This window comes from Zea mays, chromosome 7, assembly GCF_902167145.1.
Source record: "Zea mays cultivar B73 chromosome 7, Zm-B73-REFERENCE-NAM-5.0, whole genome shotgun sequence".
Lineage (NCBI taxonomy): Eukaryota > Viridiplantae > Streptophyta > Magnoliopsida > Poales > Poaceae > Zea > Zea mays.
This window is the reverse complement of record NC_050102.1, coordinates 8,236,671-8,257,119: the sequence shown is the minus strand read 5'-3', so window position 1 is coordinate 8,257,119 and position 20,449 is coordinate 8,236,671. Positions and strand designations below refer to the sequence as shown.

Genomic DNA, 20,449 nt, shown 5'->3' with positions numbered 1-20,449 from the left:
GGGGAAATCAGATATAATGCATGGAATATGTAGAGCTCAAGATATTTGCAGAAACAGCAATATTTTATGCAGGGTTGTTTTGAAAAACATTTTGTATTTTGCAAAGCGCATCCTCTCCGAAAGGAGCAGGAAGTTTTTCAGTATTATAACAAAATCCCCTGGACTAAACCATCCAGGTATCTCAGCAGTTTCCCACTGGTTTTCCTTTTCAAAAACAGCTACTGGACTTCCCGTCCACCATAGCTCACGGCTCAACCGCCGAACCTTTTAAAAACCACTTTTCTCAAAACCATCTCTTTTTTTGGAAAACAAAACATTAATTGCCATACCATACCAGACTCGTCCATTCCTGTGGACATAGACTATTCGAATAGGTTTGAACTCTGCGCAGAGGTGTACACTTTACCCACTAGTTCGGCTCTGCGATCCCATGGCCAATGAGACCCGAATCCGACTCTCTTCTTTCCCCGCACGTCCTAACCTTAACGGTTATCCGGAAGGAGTCAGGCCACCACCATGTCCAAACCGGACAAAACTTTCCCCCTCCTTATCCTCCCGGTGCTCCCCAGCCTTCATAACCCTGGGGTTGGACCGTACGAGTTCAGATTGAGTGACTGCCCACACAGTCTCGAGTGGTTGTACTATTAAAGAGTACAGGTAGTGAAGATGACAAACCGGTCCTTATATGAGGGGACAATCCTTCTGCTCACGCCTAAACCAGCTGAGCCAACACCTTAGGCCCTCCCCTAAACCAGGGAGTCCCTGATTATCCCACTCACAAGGTGATAAGGGTGAAAACCCTTCATCATACACATTTTGAAAAGCATTTTCTTTTGAAAACTCACACCTTTTCTCAAATCATTTGGAACATATATATCAGGGATTGATTGCGGCAAGCGGCTGGGTGGCCATAATAACTTGTCTCAAAATCATATCATGCATAAAATAACAGGCTGAGGGTTGTGGTTGAAAAACATAGGTAATTTATGCATCAAAGGGATCCAGTGAGCTTGCCGTGCTTATTCGGCGAAGGGGGAAGGGGAGCTCGCGGAACTGGCTTCTGGCTCCATCGCCTAGCGTAGACTTGCAGATCTGGCCTCCACGAGACGGCACGAACGCTCCGATAACTATGCAACATGAACAAGCAAACATACAAACCAGCAAGTATACCAACAAATATTTAGTATAGTGGTCAGAATAGCGATATATGGATGGGTAGAGTCTTGAGTAGAATCTGTGTCATGTGGTGTTGTGATATTACTGGTGGTGGAGCGGAGGTGCTTACCAGGAGGGTGGACTGGAGGCGAAGCGACACTATGTGTGTAGCCGGCAGAGCGGAGTAACTGAGTGGGTGGGGTGTTTGCCTTGGCTGAGGGTGTTGAGTGTGTGTGGAGAGGGAGAGGGTAGCTAGGTGTATTTATAGCTGGGTGTATGTGGTGTAGCACAGTGAAGTTCACTGTTGGTGAGAATAGTGACGAATGAATCGTCTGACTTAGTATGAACAGGAGAGTTATAGGCAGAATATGGGACAAGAGTATTTTGGGAGTTTTCTGGAATATGGGCCATGCTTAAGGGATGACATGGTTGGATAGGGAATAGTTTGATAAGAATTTAGAAACGAGAATTATTGGAATCTGAGTTTGGGAGCCTGGTTCGAAGGAATCTCAAAGTTAAGCGTGCTCAACTTGGAGAAACCTGGGATGGGTGACCAGATGGGAAGTTCCCACTGGAAGGAAAATCACAGTCACCGGAGTTCGTATGACTGGAATATGGGTCTGGCTGGTCTTAGGTGGACTGGACAGCATGATGGATGAGTAGTTCAAATTTGGGATGACTAGATGACCGATGAATAGTAACGATGATTAGTAACGATGAATAGTGGCGATGGAAAAGTAATTATAGATATCATCGATGAATAGCAACGCCAATGAATAGTAATGATAAATAGTAGCGATGATGAATAGTGTATGTGAATAGTAACGATGAATAGTAATGGTGAATAGTGATAGTGAATAGTTCGTATGAACGAACGATGAACGATGAATAGGAATTATGAACGAACGGACGAACGATCGAATGATCGGACGAACGAACGATCGGAATTTCGGCAGCATAACGGCAGGAAAAGATTATTTGGACGAACGAACGGACGAACGATCGAATGATCGTACGAACGAACGATCGGAATTTCGGCAGCATAACGACAGGACAAAGATTATCTAGAAGAACGATGAATAGGGACTATGAACGAACGATGAACGATGAATAGGGACTATGAACGAACGATGAGCGATCGAATGATCGAACGAACGAACGATCGGAATTTCGGCAGCATAACGGCAGGACAAAGATTATCTGGAAGAACGATGAATAGGGACTATGAACGAACGATGAACGATGAACGATGAATAGGAACTATGAACGAACGATGAACGATCGAATGATCGAACGAACGAACGATCGGAATTTCGGCAGCATAACGGTAGGAAAAAGATTATTTGGACGAACGAACGGACGAACGATCGAACGATCGAACGAACGGACGAACGAACCATGAACGATCGGACGAACGATCGAACGATCGGACGAACGAACGAACAAACTAAGAACAGGGGGACGAACGATCGAAGAACGATCGAACGATCCTTGTGCTTGTGTGTGCTTGTGTGGAACATGGAGTGGGTGTGTGTGGGGGGGAGAGAGTTGCCATGAAATGGCTTGGGGTGGGATGAGAGGAGGCCCTTGCCCCTCTATTTATAGCCATGGTGGGGGGATTAGGGGGAGGGATGAGAGGATTAGTGGGAGGATGAGAGGATTAGTGGGAGATTAGCATGTATTTGTCTTGTATAAGTGAGATTTGCTTGTAGAGCTCACCGTATGACACTGGAGGCATACGTATACGTATGGGCATGAGGAAAGTTATGAAGAAAATATTTGTAGGGTCTTGAAAAATGATTCTGAAGGTATTTCTCAAAAGAAAAATACTTGGAGATATATTAGTGAAATATCTGGGCAGTATTTCTGGAAAGAATTTGAGGGGGATCACTCAGGAAATATTTGTAGGATATTTTGAGGAGGATTTTGGAGATAATATAGACCACTATATTTTATTTGCTGATATCAACTCGCAAACAAACATTTTGAAATGAAATTTGAAATTCATTTTGAATTTAGAGCGAGTTTGAGAAAATTTTAGGATTTGAATTTTTGGGATGCTACAAGCAGCCTCAACATCATCTATGCCGAGACCCTCGAGCTCCTACAGATCGATCTGTCCTCGATCCGGGCCGGCGCGACGCCTTTTCACGGGATCATCCCCGGGAAACGCGTCCAACCCTTGGACAACTCGATCTGCCCGCCTGCTTTAGGACTCCCTCCAACTTCCGAAAGGAAACTCTCACGTTCGAGGTGGTCGGGTTCCGAGAAACCTACCACGCAGTGCTGGGAAGACCATGCTACGCTAAGTTCATGGCCGTCCCCAACTACACCTACCTCAAGCTCAAGATGCCGGGCCCCAACGGGGTCATCACCGTCGGCTCCATGTACTGACACGCGTACGAATGCGACGTGGAGTGCGTGGAGTATGCCGAGGCCCCCGCCGAATCCGAGGCCCTCATCGCTGACCTGGAGAGCCTCTCCAAGGAGGCGCCAGATGCGAAGCGCCACGCCGGCAACTTCGAGCCAGCTGAGGCGGTTAAGTCCGTCCCTCTCGACCCCAGCAACAACACCTCCAAGCAGACCCGGATCGGCTCCGAGCTCGACCCCAAATAGGAAGCAGTGCTCGTCGACTTTCTCCGCGTGAACGCCGAAGTTTTTGCGTGGAGTCCCTCGGACATGCCTGGCATACCGAGGGATGTCGCCGAGCACTCGCTGGATATCCGAGCTGGAGCCTGACCCATGAAGCAGCCTCTGCGCCGATTCGACGAAGAAAAGCGCAGAGCCATAGGCGAGGAGATCCACAAGCTGATGGCTGCAGGGTTCATCAAAGAGGTATTCCATCCCGAATGGCTTGCCAACCCTGTGCTTGTGAGAAAGAAAGGAGGGAAATGGCGGATGTGTGTAGACTATACTGGTCTAAACAAAGCATGTCCGAAGGTTCCCTACCCTCTGCCTCGCATCGATCAAATCGTGGATTCCACTGCTGGGTGCGAAACCTTGTCTTTCCTCGATGCCTACTCAGGGTATCACCAAATCAGGATGAAACAGTCCGACCAGCTCGTGACTTCTTTCATCACACCCTTTGGCATGTACTGCTACGTTACTATGCCATTCGGTTTGAGGAATGCGGGTGCGACATACCAAAGGTGCATGGACCACGTGTTCGGAGAGCACATTGGTCGAACGGTTGAGGCTTACGTTGATGACATCGTAGTCAAGACGAGGAAAGCCTCCGACCTCCTCTCCGACCTTGAAACGACATTCCGGTGTCTCAAGGCGAAAGGGGTAAAACTCAATCATGAGAAGTGTGTCTTTGGAGTCCCCCGAGGCATGCTCCTGGGGTTCATCGTCTCCGAGCGGGGCATCGAGGCCAACCCGGAGAAAATCGCGGCCATCACCAACATGGGGCCCATCAAGGACTTGAAAGGAGTACAGAGGGTCATGGGATGCCTTGCGGCTCTGAGCCGTTTCATTTCGCGCCTCGGCGAAAGAGGCCTACCTCTTACCGCCTCTTGAGGAAGACCGAGCGCTTCACTTGGACCCCCGAGGCCGAGGAATCCCTCGGGAACCTAAAGGCGCTCCTTACCAGCGCGCCCATCTTGGTGCCCCCCGCTGCCGAAGAAGCCCTCTTGATCTACGTCGCCGCTACCACTCAGGTGGTCAGCGCCGCGATCATGGTCGAGAGACGAGAAGAGGGGCACGCATTGCCCATCCAGAGGCCGGTCTACTTCATCAGTGAAGTACTGTCCGAGACCAAAATCCGCTACCCGCAAATCCAGAAGCTACTGTACGCGGTAATTCTGACGCGGCAAAAGTTGCGACACTAATTCGAGGCTCATCCGGTGACTGTGGTGTCATCCTTCCCCCCGGGGGAGATCATCCAGTGCCGAGAGGCCTCGGGTAGGATTGCAAAGTGGGCGGTGGAGATCATGGGCGAGACAATCTCGTTCGCCCCTCGGAAGGCCATCAAGTCCCAAGTCTTGGCAAACTTTGTGGCTGAATGGGTCGACACCCAGCTTCCAGCAGCTTCGATCCAAATGGAATTCTGGACCATATTTTTCGACGGGTCATTGATGAAAACAGGAGCGGGCGCGGGCCTGCTCTTCAGCTCGCCCCTCGGGAAGCACCTCCGCTACGTGCTGCGCCTCCATTTCCCGGCGTCCAACAATGTGGCCGAGTACGAGGCTCTGGTTAATGGGTTGCGCATCGCCATCGAGCTAGGGGTCCGACGCCTCGACGCTCGTGGCGACTCACAGCTTGTCATCGACCAAGTCATGAAGAACTCCCATTGCCGCGACTCGAAGATGGAAGCCTACTGCGATGAGGTTCGGCGCCTGGAGAACAAGTTCTTCGGGCTCGAGCTCAACCACATCGTCCGACGATACAACGAGACTGCGGATGAGCTGGCTAAGATAGCCTCAGGGCGCACAACGGTCCCTCCGGACGTCTTCTCCCGAGACCTACATCAACCCTCAGTCAAGACCGACGACAGGCCCGAGCCCGAGAAGGTCTCGGCTCAGCCCGAGGCACCCTCGGCTCAGCCCGAGGCACCCTCGGCTCAGCCAGAGGCACCCTCGGCTCAGCCCGAGGCACCCTCGGCCCCCGAGGGTGAGGCACTGCGCGTCGAGGAAGAGCGGAATGGGGTCACGCCTAATCGAAACTGGCAGACCCCGTACCTGCAATATCTCCACCGAGGAGAGCTACCCCTCGACAGAGCCGAAGCTCGGCGACCGGTGCGGCGCGCCAAGTCGTTCGTCTTGCTGGGTGATGGGAAGGAGCTCTACCACCGCAGCCCCTCAGGCATCCTCCAGCGATGCATATCCATCGCCGAAGGTCAGGAGTTATTACAAGAAATACACTCGGGGGCTTGCGGTCACCACGCAGCACCTCGAGCCCTCGTTGGAAATGCCTTCCGACAGGGTTTCTACTGGCCAACCGCGGTGGCCGACGCCACTAGGATTGTACGCACCTGCCAAGGGTATCAATTCTACGCAAAAGCAGACCCACCTACCTGCTCAGGTTCTGCAAACAATACCCATCACCTGGCCGTTTGCTGTGTGGGGTCTGGACCTCGTCGGTCCCTTGCAAAAGGCACCCGGGGGCTACACGCACCTGCTGGTCGCTATCGACAAATTCTCCAAGTGGATCGAGGTCCGACCCCTAAACAGCATCAGGTCCGAACAGGCGGTGGCGTTCTTCACCAACATCATCCATCGCTTTGGGGTCCCGAACTCCATCATCACCGACAACGGCGCCCAGTTCACCGGCAGAAAGTTCCTGGACTTCTGCGAGGATCGCCACATCCGGGTGGACTGGGCCGCCGTAGCTCACCCCATGACGAATGGGCAAGTAGAGCGTGCCAACGGCATGATTCTGCAAGGACTCAAGCCGCGGATCTACAACAACCTCAACAAGTTCGGCAGGCGATGGATGAAGGAACTCCCTTCGATGTTCTGGAGTCTGAGGACAACGCCGAGCCGAGCCACGGGCTTCACGCCGTTCTTTCTGGTCTATGGGGCCGAGGCCATCTTGCCTATAGACTTAGAATACGGTTCCCCAAGGATGAGGGCGTACGACGACCGAAGCGACCGAACCAACCGAGAAGACTCACTGGACCAGCTGGAAGAGGCTCGGGACATGGCCTTACTACACTCGGCGTGGTATCAGCAGTCCCTGCGATGCTACCACGCCCGAGGGGTTCGGTACCGAGACCTCCAGGTGGGCGACTTGGTGCTTCGGCTACGACAAGACGCCCGAGGGCGTCACAAGCTCACGCCTCCCTGGGAAGGGCCGTTCATCATCGCCAAGATTTTGAAGCCTGGAACGTACAAGCTGGCCAACAGTCAAGGCGAGGTCTACAGCAACGCTTGGAACATCCGACAGCTACGTCGCTTCTACCCTTAAGATGTTTTCAAGTCGTTCATACACCTCGTTTACATACGCCAATAAAGTCTAACCATCAAGGAAGGGTCAGCCTTGCCTCGGCAAAGCCCGACCCTCCCTCAGGGGCTAGAAGGGGCGAACCCCCTCTGCGTCAAAATTTTCCTCGGAAAAAGTCTTTCTGCCAGAACATCTTTCGTGCTTTTCGACTACTTCGAAAGTGGGATCTTGAAAACGACGGAGTACACGTAAGCAGGCAAGGCCGACCGAGCCGAGGGACTCCTACGCCTCCGGGATACGGATACCTGACTCATCACCTTCTGCGATAAGTAACTCACGCTCGGATAAGCGATTCCGCTGACCGAACAAGTCTTAATGCTCGAAAACTTTTCTGCCGAAATGATTTTTCGTGCCTTCTCGACTATATCGATAACAGAATCCTACGGACGAGTAAGAGTACACGTAAGCGGCAAGACCGATCGAGCCGAGGGACTCCTACGCCTCCGGGATACGGATACCTCACTCATCACCTTCCGTGAAAAGTAACTCTCGCTCAGACAAACAATTCTGTTACCGACAAACAAGTCCTGATACTCGAAACAAGGGGAAAAGAAACGCAACTCTACAACACGACGACGATATGTTTGGGCCTCGGCGGCCGCCAAAAAACATACGCACACTACAGATAAACTGTTCCTGCAGGATCAGACATCAGTGGGGGAGCAACATCACCCTCGGCGTCGACTCCACCTTCGGCGGAATCCGACCCGGCCTCGAACGGCAACACGGTCGGAGGATCTTATTAACTCTGCGGCAGGACAGGCGGTACCTTTGGCAGGCGAAGCAGGCGGCGCTTCACCTCCGCCATGATGACCGCGTCAAAAAGGTACGCCATGTCGTTCAAATTCATATCCCTTTTTCTCTTCCCCTTTCTCTCTCTTGCTACAGGGACCGGGAAAGGGGATACTCCGAAAGGGATCCTTCTTCACGAAGGAAACGGGCCCCAAGCCCCTACTGATCAGAGGTTCGAAGGCTGGCCCCTCGGAAGGGTTCGACAGCCGCCTCAGAGCACTCGGGCTCCGAGCCCTCCTAGTGATCAGAGGTTCGAAGGCTGACATATAAATTTAAGATCAAATTTGATCTGGGATAATAAATCTTGAAATAAAAAATATGAAAAAAAGAATAACAAATAAAAGGCTTACCTATTCGGCCACTTAAGGAACACAATCCACGTGAGTTTTTTCTCCTATTTTTTAATTCCACTTGTGGAATCCTGCATCACTATTACATCATCCATAACATCAGACATTCTTTCTGTTTGTAAGAAACTATTCATCGTAGTTATTATAACCCCTGGCAAACTTCTTACTTGCACATCGAATTTGAGTTTGAGTTTGTTTTCTTCATCTTATTGCCTGTAAACCGTGTTGCTTCTTTGGATGGGTTAGCTGGTATAGTGGTTGTCTCTTGAAGTCTTGTTGTGCAGGCTGCTCCCGGCAGCTGTTTCTTGCCTTTTTTTTTCTAGCGCCAATGGAAGCCATCGAAGGTTTTGCTATATGTACATCACATTACTAACTAAAACTAAAAATAGTATGTATATTATTTTTTCAGGATACAAAGAAGCTTATGTATCCACTACTCACCAATACAATGAAAACGTTCTAGATCCAACTAATTGATCTACCCAATTATTCTATGTTTTATATAAATATATTATTTACAATACATATGAATAGTTTGATTATAAAATATACTCCCTCCGTTTTTTTATTTGTCGCGATTTAGTTTAAGGGATTGCCCCAGATGAGAAGATCTATATTCAAGAACAAATGTAGTAATTTTCTTTCACCTATATCCTCTCCAGTCTATCTATGAATAGTTTAAGGACTCTTTTCTACCAGTGGACGATAAATATTTGAGAGCGAAGATAGTAATTTTCTTTCACTTATACTCTCTATGTTCATAAATATGACACCGTTGATTTTTAAAAAAAACTTTGAACAATTGTCTTATTTTAAATAATGAGTTATTATTTATTTATTTGTGATTTGTTATCACTTAAGTTAGTTTGTGCTTAAATTAATTTTTTATATTTTTAATAAATATTTGTGAACAGTGTATTATTAACGAAATGGGTTTTACACGCGGGAGCGCGCTATTTACTAGTACATGTAAACCAACGTGGCAACGCCCACTAATGGTTAGCTCTCAATTCATATGAATTGAGTAAGATTATGTGAGTTTAAATCTCAAGGAAGTTAAAATTTTTCTAAATTTTTTCTAATTCTATCTAATCCATATATAAATTATAATAGGAATAAATCCAACAAGGACGGAATCTTTGCCCGACCTGGTGGCATGCCGTGACGCCGCATGCGCACATCTAAACTATTAAAACCTGACGCGGTTTGAAGCGCTCTCCGCGCTTCACGGGATATTCGCCTATCAGCTGCCGACACGTGGACACTGCTCTAGAGTCGCGGACGCGAGACTTCCATCCAATAACGTTGAGTGCTGAGCAGTTCCGTCTCCCTCCCGACCTTCCCTCCCTCCACACCCTCCCTCTCCCGTCACGCCCCTGCCTCCTCCCCCGATCCCTCCCCCGATCTCGCTGTCGAGCCTGCGTCCTCTGCGTCGTTCATGCTAGGTCGGCTCCATCAGCCTTCCTCTCCGCGACGTCCCCAAGATTCAGGCATCTCTGTCCTCCTCTCCTTGCTTCCACCGCCCCTGGTTGGACTCCGCCAGCCGCCCCCTCCGCCTGTGCACCCGACGGTGGCCTCCGCGACCGGCCTCTCCTCTTCACCGTCGCCTGCTTGCCTCCTCCGCCAGGAGTGTATTTACGTCGTGGGGAGGAATATGACGCCAGCGAGCTCCTTTGGCGGGGAGGACTGCAGGAATCAAGGGTTGGGGCGAGGACGAGGCGGCGGGTGCCGATGCCGCTCCTGTGGCCTTGCCATGTCCATTTCCTGCCCCCTCCTCAACTGATTTGACCAGAGCTAGGCCACCACTGCCACTCGCATCTGCTCCTCACAACTATTGCGCTCTGAGCGGGGTCCCGACACAGCTTCCTCACGTGCATCGCCTTCCGCACTTCTCTGTCTGCCCACCCGCCTCCTCCTCCTAGGGTTAGGGCTCGCGTCACGGGGGGCCGTGGCGCCCGGTGCAATGCGGAGGCTGTTGGGACTGGCGCTCTGTGCATCGGCTGCCACGCGATCTAGGTGCTGGTGGCGTTCTCCCTGATCGACGCGCTCGCCATGTTATTCTTATTCCTTGAATCGCCCCTTGTGTTTACGTCGCTGCTCGGGGCAGGGGCGGCTGCCGCGGCGTCGCGGAAGCTCGACCTCGATGATGCGGGGCAAGCAATGCTGGCGCGTCTCGTGAAGCACCCGCACAGGGAGGCCCTCTTGGCGGACGCATAGCGGCGACGGGCGCACCGGTTAGTGGGGATCGTCTCTGACCTCGACCTCCACCACCTTAACTCTACACGCCCTGGTTTGCTCCGCAAGGCCTGATATGCTGTTCGGGAAGCCTGGGAAGAGTGGTCTCATGGCTCTCAACTTGGATTTCGATCAAGTCAAGGAGTTTATCAAGGAGCGGTTGGGGATTGAGGTATAGCATCTGCTTGTGTCGAAAAAAACTTGTCCTTGAGACATGCTACATTACTTGATTCTGTTTCCTGTGATTCATTGATTTTTAGGTTGAGATGGGTGGTTGCAAGGCTTAAATCATGACCTTCATCGTCGAGCCATTTGTGCCACATGATCAATAGTACTGCCTTTCGATTATTTTAGAGAGGTTGGGCAACATTATCAGCTTCTCAGAGTGTTGGAGGGATTGAAATAGAGGAGAACTGGGACAAGGTTAAGACTATTTTTCTTCCTACTGAGAAGCCAACGACGTCTGATTCATGTGCTCCTTTGATTGCAACCCATCCATTGGAGGTACTTGTTGCTCTCCTCCTTAGTTCTAACCTCAATACCTCCATGTTAACTCATTTCTCACATTGGAGACACTCCTTATTTGCTGATCAGGCACACAGAAAATTTGGTGACTTCATTAAAGGAGTATTTGCTGTCTTCCACGGATTTGGGAAATGTTTATTTGCCTGCTGTAGTGAATTAAGAAATTTTCATGTCACTATATTTTCTTATTTGCCATGTTTATAATAATTATGCTCCATCTCCATACGGATTTCTCATTTCTTGAGATGAATCCGTTCCTTATTTGCTGATCAGGCACACAGAAAATTTGGTGACTTCATTAAAGGAGTATTTGCTGTCTTCCACGGATTTGGGAAATGTTTATTTGCCTGCTGTAGTGAATTAAAAAATTTTCATGTCACTATATTTTCTTATTTGCCATGTTTATAATAATTATGCTCCATCTCCATACAGATTTCTCATTTCTTGAGATGAATCCGTTCGCCATGGTCAACGGGGAGCCATATCCTCTGGACATCAGAGGAGAACTAGATGACACAACAGCCTTCAAAAACTTCAAGAAGTGAATCAGATTTCCCAGGGATACCATTTCTTGTTGTCATTGTTGGATTTACTCTTATCAATTGTGCAGGTGGGGAGGTATAGAATTCCCTCTACCTTTTGGAAGAGTACTCAGCCCTACAGAAAGTTTCATCCATGAACTAGATGAGAAGGTATTGATCTCTGGGCTATATTTTTATCTTTCTTTCTTTCCCCGAGGTCTATCACCTATAAAATAATCAGTTTCCATGAGAAATACGGGATCTGCAGTGTATTCTGTTGATGTGTGTTAATTCGCCAACCTTGTTATTTCAGACAAGTGTTTGTTCTTTTGTGCTACTTTGCATGTCCTGTTGATGTTATACCCTGATTTAAGGTTGTTCTTCATTTGCCTTGCGACTGGATTTGAACCTGAGGACGATGTTTGTAGGACCATACATCTCTTGTATTGAAAGTATAAATTAGACATAACCACCTTTTTCTAATGAAAATATGATGCTGCGCTTACCTGTGTTAAATTTAGTAGTTCCCCTTTCACTTAGCTAATAAAAAGTTGCTTTGTTGTGATGCCTTGGCTGGCAAGTTCTTTCATCTTGGTTTACCATTCTATTGTTGATAGTGAGAGTGAGCATGAGGTGCACGTTGATGTACTCAAGCGGTTCAAACTGCTAGCGGAGATCATGTAGAGCTCCTCTCTTCACTTTCACTACCACACACACAAAGAGTTCTCAGTGTCTCCTTTTGTATGCAGGGAGTTTTCCATAGCGCCGACATGTGAACGATTTATATAGGGACTTTTGGCTGGCAAGTGTCTCTTTTACTGATTTGTTTGAAAGGTAACAGTGTGTTGCTCTTTTGCTGTTTTGATTATTCTAACTGAATGTATATAGAAGTTCCCTCTCCGATGCATCCTATACATGTTCCTTCCCCTCCTTGCATGTCTCCCTACTCTTTGCAGTCATAACCATTTTTTCCTATCCCATCCAGTTCATATGAGATAGGAATATGAATTGGTTGGGAGCTTGGATAATTTGGAAACACTGTATTTTTGATAAAACCAGCCCCAACCTGGATGCTGCTCTCAGGATGATTGAACAAGAAATGGAGCTTTGGAGGATGGTGTGGCTTGTACCATCACAGAAGTAGAATAAATATTTGTGCTTGCCTACACAAAAGTACAATGGTCTGGATTGTTGAAACATCACACAAGTAGAATAAATATATGTGCTTGCCTACACAGGGTGCTGATTTGCTGGAACCATGAATGATGGGTTGCTCCATTAAATCATGTTTTTTTGTGGTTTCGGATTCCTAACCTATCATCTGAAAAGGGAAACAATGTGTCTCCTTGTGTCTTGAGTGCTTCCATTTTAACAAGTGATGCAGTAGCCATTGACTTTTTAGAGCATCAGTTCTCTTGTTGTTGGTCACCTCAATTAGTCAGTTTAAGTTTACTGGATGCTACTACTATTTTAATGGTCACCTAAATATATGTGCTTGCATCATGAAATCCTAAACTGGGGATATGTGATGATGAGATATAAGGAGGTGATTTTCTGACTTGTGTGGAGGCACCCAGTGGCCATTGCAGGTGAAATTAACTAAAGGTGGCCATTGCATGGGTATGCGACTCTCCATGTTCAAGTGTCATACAACAGCAGAGGCCTCAAACATTTCTGATTTTTTTGCTATTGAAGAGTACCCATTGCTGCTTGTGATCCCTTAGTTCAGTCAGCATGGTTGTTGGTGATATTGTTTGGAGCTGCAGGTTTTTCAATTGTTCTATAAAACTTTGGACTTCTCATTACCTTTCTGTACTGCCTTGGCCTATTTCTTGGCACTATATATTCTGCTCCTCCATTCAGACTGAAACATATCCTGTTGCTGCTTTCCTTATCAATGCAACGGTGATTTGCTCCTCCCTTCTCTGCATTCATTATTTTATTTTAATAACATCATCGAATTCTGCTTCTTTTGTGTAGTAAAAAGTATGTTGCTTATTTTCTTTATTTTGATTCATTCTAAACATAGTTGATAACAAACTGATCCTGATAAGTCTATGCTTGGTAAAAATAAACAGTTAGAAAATAATGGCAGCATCAAACTTATTTGTTATGGTTAAGTAATACCATTTTTTTTACAAAAACATCTTTTTACCAATCAAACAACTGTGATTGGTGAGTCTTTCCTTCCCTTTTTCAGTGCTACTAAAATGTTTAGTTGCAAAGGGAGGAATGCATGTCTTTTGCTGACACAGTTGCAGCAAATGCTTTCGGTACATGGTCACCACGCACTACTGCTATTTTGGAGTTATGATGTATATATGCTTTGAAAGGGTACTTGTTCATGTCTACACCATCATCATAAATGGTGACACGTACGCCTGGAAGGTACGTGTGCTTTATGTTAAGTGTACATGGTTTTGTCTATTGTACATCTTTTCATGCTATGCTACTTGTCTAGATAAAGATACATGCACCAGATTTATAGTGCATCTTTTATGTCCATAATAGCGAAGTGCAACATTACCAGGATGGTTAAACCTTTTGCTCAATGCACGTTCTTACACTATCACACTAATGTCCATCTACAGGTCAACGTTTGATCATGGTGCTCCATTACTAAGGTGTGCGAGCCAGCGCCTGGCGTTGCCTCCCTTGAAACCTTAGCCTCTGCAACTTGTTCTCAGTGTGCCATTATGGAGTGGATATATACACATGTAGTTACCGCCTAGGCCGATATCTCGTGTACACTGACCACTTGCTGCTAGGCATTCTATCCTTAAACTGTTTGGCTGCAAAATTGTGATGTTTAAATAATTGTGTAACCGACGTTTGCTGAACAAGACGCGTACTGTACTTCATAAATGCATATTGTTGCTCATGTTTCATGTGGTGTATGCGTCATTGTTCGCTTCGTGGATCTGAATTTCTCGCTTTGACGATACATAGTTCAGTTCGATGTTTCAATATGGCTTAGCAGGATCCTTCTCTATATTTGGTATTGTTACAGCGCCCGATAGGGCGCAACCTTTTCTAGTTAATTTACATCGCATCAAAGATTCTACAGCTCAGATGGATCACTAGGAACCCGATAGAGCGAAAGGTTCAACCAAACCGGCTTTTTTAAAAACCAGAGATGGCAAGAGCATCGTTTAAAAAGAAAAGAAAAAAAAACTCACAAGCGCACGGCGGGCCGGCGGCACGGGACACGGCTACGGCAGAAAAGTTAGCAACAACAAACCAGCGGAGCTCGAAATCGAATTCCCCAATCCCCGCCTTCCTCGGTTCCCTCACCGCGAACCCTAACCCTAGTCCACCCCGCTCCCATGGACGAGGATGCTGGCGGCGCCTCGCCGCCGCCGGTGCCACTGGCTCACGTGCCCCCTCTTCAGCAACCCACCACCGCCGCCCCCTCGCATCGGGACATGGCGGCGTCCCCCACCAGCTCGCGCTCCGTGACGGAGACGGTGAACGGCTCCCACCGCTTCGTGATCCAGGGCTACTCGCTCGCCAAGGGCATGGGCGTGGGGAAGCACATCGCCAGCGAGACCTTCTCCGTGGGCGGATACCAGTGGGCGGTCTACTTCTACCCCGACGGGAAGAACCCCGAGGACAACTCCGTCTACGTCTCCGTCTTCATCGCCCTCGCTTCCGATGGCACCGACGTGCGTGCCCTCTTCGAGCTCACGCTCCTTGATCAGAGCGGCAAGGGCAAGCACAAGGTCCACTCCCACTTTGACCGCTCCATGGAGTCCGGGCCGTACACCCTCAAGTACCGCGGATCCATGTGGTAAACACTCAATCCATCCTGTTCCATATCCGGTTGTTAGGTTCGTTATAAGATGGGACTGCTGTTGAGACGATCTATAATCCACAATTGCTTACTCTGCAGTAGAATTTAGCCTAATATTATTCAATTACTACTTACTAGTGCGCGAGTGCTCCTGTCGTGCCAATTTAGTTCACATATGTATATATTGCAGTAGAATTATAGCCATTCAATATTCAATTCGGGTTCATTTTGTTGTGTTAACATGGGTTTAGTGCTGTATGACTGGAATTGCTGATATTTTTTTTACTAATTGTTGTTCTTTAGTTTTAGTAGTACATTGCTTGTTGGATCAGTTTCGATTTGAATGATTGCGAGGTGCTGAATTGGCTTGTGTGTGCATAAGTGCAATGATCTTGTTTGACTTCATACTGTTGTTTGTGGCTGTGAAACTGTGGATCTGACTCCTAGGAGAGTTTAGTGTGCTTGAGGGTCTATTTGTTGGTTTTCATCTTGGTGTTGTTTTAGTCATACGAATTCCCCATTAATTGATGTGTGTGGCTATGTCTTGTACTCTTGTTTATTTATCCATTTTCATTTGTGTGGTTATGAATTTTCAGTTGCAATTTGCTCTCATCCAATAATTCTTTTGCACGCTTCATTGTTAACTATACTTATGCGCTGACAAGTTCCAGTTCTCCATTGTTGAAATTAGATTATCCTTATTTGTGTTTGAATATGGGGGGATGCTGGTATGCATGTGATAGAAATATGGCATTAGATACATTTGTTTTTTGAGGTGCCTGGATTTGGTATTTTTTTGTTTTTTTGTTCAATCTATTTTGTTGCTTTCGTTTATGTTTGTTGCTAGCGCAAACCTGTTATTAGAATAAGTAATTCTATGTTAATTTGTACAATTCGAGTTTTTGTATTTTTTGTTAGACAATCATCTCATTACCCGGCCCGCTGAATGATTTTATTCAATGTAAACAGCAGTTATTTTAATTTGCCCATTATTTTGGATGCAAATTGTTTGTGGAACCAGTCATCACAGTCATGAGACTCTTTGATGCATTTGTTATATAATAGAGAGATGGATGAAGCTTTCTTAATGTTTCTTTACATGTGGAACCTGTATTGTGGGAATCATTGCTCTTGCAATAACTGGCCTCTGATAATTGAATTTTACGTCTATCCTTCTTTGTTTCAGGGGTTACAAACGATTCTTTCGGCGAACTGCCCTTGAATTATCAGACTATCTCAAAGATGATTGTCTGAAAATAAATTGCACTGTGGGAGTTGTAGTGTCAACTATCGATTACTCCATACCGCACTCTATCCATGTTCCAGACTCAGACATCGGCTATGATTTTGGTTCACTGTTGGACAGTCAGGAGGGTGCTGATGTCATTCTTAATGTGGGAGGAGAGAGGTTTCATGCCCATAAGTTAGTGTTGGCTGCACGGTCTCATGTATTCGGATCTCAATTTTTTGATGATGAATCTGATGGAGAGAAGAGTGAGGTTAATGAGACTGATGAACTAAAAGAGTTTTCTATTGATGATATGGAGCCAAATGTTTTCAAGGTCTGTTTCTGTTCTTGTATTGCTTTATCCTTCCAATAAACCTGTGACTAGCAAGTATTTGGTGAATATTTGTTGCAGGCAATGCTTCACTTCATCTATAGAGATACCCTTGTTGATGATGATGAGTTGGGCGCGTCAAGCTCTGATGGTTCTATCTTTGATACTCCGGCAGCTAAGTTGTTGGCTGCAGCCGATAAGTATCACTTAGCAAGACTAAAGTCGCTATGTGAATCTTACCTGTGCAAGGGCATATCAGTGGCCTCAGTTGCGAGTACGTTAGCATTGGCTGATAGGCACCATGCCATGGAGCTTAAAGCTGTTTGCCTAAAATTTGCTGCTGAAAATCTTTCAGGTACTAAAATTTGTCATACCAGACATTGCTTATGATTATTTCATGCAAGTGGCCTCATTATTTGCTACGTAAACTCTTGTCAGTTGAAAAATATTCAAAGTGGGCTGTCATCAAAAGGAAAAAAACACAATGAAAAATAGTAAAAGAACTTTATAACCTGTAAATTTCTAGTGTCTGAGACTCTGAGTGTATGGCCGTGCACTGTGCGTTCTTTCTTTTGGTCACTATTCTTGCACAGAAAATTCTCTTGAACTTGTGGGATAAACTTTTTGGTACTTCTCATGGAAATATGCATTAGACTATTACAGATGCTTCCATGTTTGTTTTAAGTACAGTTTGCTTGAGCCATCTACATTGTTACAGCTTCCGAAGCATTCATATAATCAGCTCTATATGTCACCTGATTGCCATATTAGTGCAATAGTTTTTAACAATGTAGACTGTGTTGACATTTTTGACTGAATGAAACAGATTTTAAGCTATCAACAATTCAGTAGTTAGCGTGTAGATGCCATTATGTGTTAGCATCTTCTGATAGCAATACATGCGTCATGAGTATTATACTTATTCTGCACGTAGTACATTAGCAGCCTAAATTGTGAATAGAAGCTTGGGATTGGTTACTTGCATTACTACCAGCCTGTGTTGAGCATAATGCAGTATAGGCTAAGCCAGCATAAACATACGCAATGGCATGGTGTTTGGTTGCCTGCATTGTATTGTATTGTATGTGAATAAGAGTAAAGTATGTCATCTCCATCTTCTTCCTCCCCCACTCTTGTCTGCCTTTTCGGCACTGCTTGGACCGCTGGAGATGGAGGACGAGGAGAGCCAGAGCTTGTGGATGAGGTGGAGGTGGACAAGGTTGAGGATGACGTTAAGCGTGGCAATGCTTGCCCACCCTAAGGTGTGCACAATGCAGAGAGACAAAGGACTGGTTTTGATGAGAGCGTGATGAAGGATAATGAGGGGAGCGACAGAGATATCTGTGCACTGAAGGTGGTTGCGGTAGCGATAGCAGTGGAGGCGGTGGCTGTGTCTGCTAGCGCAGGCAGGAGGGGACTGTTTGGTTTACGGCCTGCCAGGCAAGTTTAGAGACAAACATTTATCAACAAACAGGTCCAAAGTGCAGAGAGGGCAGTGTCAGAGGAGAGCAGGGAGAAGGGCGTCGGATTGTGTGGTGGGTGATGTCCATTGGTGGTGGTGGCGGTGCGGTGGTGGCAGTGTGGTCACGGTGTCGTAGGAGAGCAGGGAGAAGGGCGCTGGGTCATGGTGGTAGGCGACATCCGTTGGCGTCGCCATGGCAGTTGTGTGGTTGACTGGTTGTGACAGTAAGTGGGCCATTTTTGCATACTACTCCACAATGTGGCCATGAACCTTTCTTTTGCTTCCCTAAGCCTGTATAACTTCTAGTGCGGCCAACCAAACACTGCTGGCCTGCATCATCAAAGCCTAGATATGCTCTAATACAGGCAAGAGCTTAGACTTGTAGTGAGAGAGACGGCTCCTACACATTAATTATGTAATTTCTTTGCAATATTAACCTTGTTTAAGCTCTAAGACCTGGTAATAATGTTTATTTTGGTGGTACAAATAGAAAATTTATAAACATAAAAAATTATAAAAATGTTAAATAGCTGAGTTATATTGTATAGGGAGAGTTGGATAGGGTGAATGGTTGGAGACGCCCTGTACGCAGGGGGAGTCTTTTAGGTGGATGTAGTAAAATATAATAGAAAATACAGATAGGTGGAGAAATATGGGGGAATGGTTGGAATGGACCTTACCTGAATTAGACTGTACTGCAACATATTATTTATTATCGACTTCAGATGTGAGATGGACTAATATGTCTTGCTAGATTATATTCCTTCCATTACAAATTATAAATAAGATGTTTTGGCTTTTCTGATATATAGTTTTTGCTATGCACTTAGATGTACTCCATGCCTAGATACATAATAAAAGCAATGTATCTAGAAAAGTCAAAACATCTTATAATTTGGATAAAAAAGAATAATAAAAGAGAGTAATAGTTATGATGTGTTTTATAACAAGGTCTGGGTTGGTGGACAAGTATATTTTTATTCCTTGTGTCAGAGCTGATATTCTGTTATTGCCAACCTTTTCCGTTTCAGCATGGGGTAGTTCCAGGGCTTGTCCCTGGATACAAGAAAATTATGCCTCGAGTCCACGATACCATCGTTTGACCTTTTGGTTGCTTTATTTGCTCAATTAAGTTTGTACAGCTTCTGGTGCGATTAAGTTTATAAAGCTTCATAACCCATTCCAGATACCCTTATGTGTCTGCAGCTGTAATGCGGAGTGAGGGTTTCATTTACCTCAAGGACAACTGCCCATCTCTCCAGTCAGAGATACTGAAAACTGTTGCAGGGTGTGAGGACCAGTGCAGCAGTGTTGGGAAGAGCCAGAGCGTTTGTGGGCAGCTCTCGGACGGTGGCGATTCCAGTTGCCGCAGGGTTAGGCAAAGAACCTGAGGTCAACCCAGAACTGACATGGTTAGCCAGCTCTTGCTCTGTAAATGACGATGGCAATCATCTGTATGTGAAGAAAAAACAATTTGAAGGAGCTGTAACTAGCTGTATCTCATCATGCTCCTTACATCTTACCTGCCGTCTTGTTTGTAACTAGTTGACTGTTTGGTCATGAGCAGTTACTGAATCGATGTGTAGACAGCCCTGCAAATGCTCACGAGTCAACGATAAACATGGTGGCCTTGTGTCTTGGCAACTGGTGTTTGCAGCAGGCGGGCCAGCAGCTGTCTGCTACTAATATGGATCCGTTGATTTTGTTGTATTCTTCTTTCGACTGGAAGGTATCATAAGTCAATTAGGAGGTGATTCTTATATGTATTCGTTATGCTGCAAAAGTGAAGGTGACAATATTTTTGGTTTATTGGCAAGTACATGGAATTTACATTTTTGTTGAGATGGTTCGTAGATGGAGTAATTTTGCTGTAAAGATATAGTGGTGACAAGTTTTTTTTGTTTGTTTGGATTTTTTACATTTCTGTTCGCAAGTATCGTCATCTGTCAATGTTGAGAGGTGATGATATATAGGATTGTCCTTTGGTGGCCTCCACGAGAGGTTTGTTTTTTTCCTTGTATTTTGGACCGTTTTTTCTTTTATTAATATAATGATATGTTCAAGGAATGATAACATATTTGTTGACATGTAAATTTGTTACAGACGGGTAGTAA

General features: G+C 46.3%; 1 protein-coding gene across 2 annotated transcripts; it reads left to right on the top strand.

Moving 5' to 3' along the window:
* The first annotated feature begins 14,674 nt into the window (after positions 1-14,674).
* LOC100284563 (uncharacterized) lies at positions 14,675-20,408 on the top strand. 2 transcript variants are annotated; one of them, XM_008653285.4, is made up of 4 exons: positions 14,675-15,311; positions 16,501-16,876; positions 16,955-17,228; positions 19,522-20,408. In XM_008653285.4, exons 1-4 carry the CDS (start codon positions 14,848-14,850, stop codon positions 19,545-19,547), a joined length of 1,140 nt encoding a protein of 379 aa, XP_008651507.1. In that variant the 5' UTR covers positions 14,675-14,847; the 3' UTR covers positions 19,548-20,408. The 2 variants fall into 2 exon arrangements, with proteins under 2 accessions (XP_008651507.1, NP_001150930.1); NM_001157458.2 differs by having other exon boundaries at positions 14,747-15,311; positions 19,542-20,144.
* Positions 20,409-20,449: the final 41 nt, after the last annotated feature.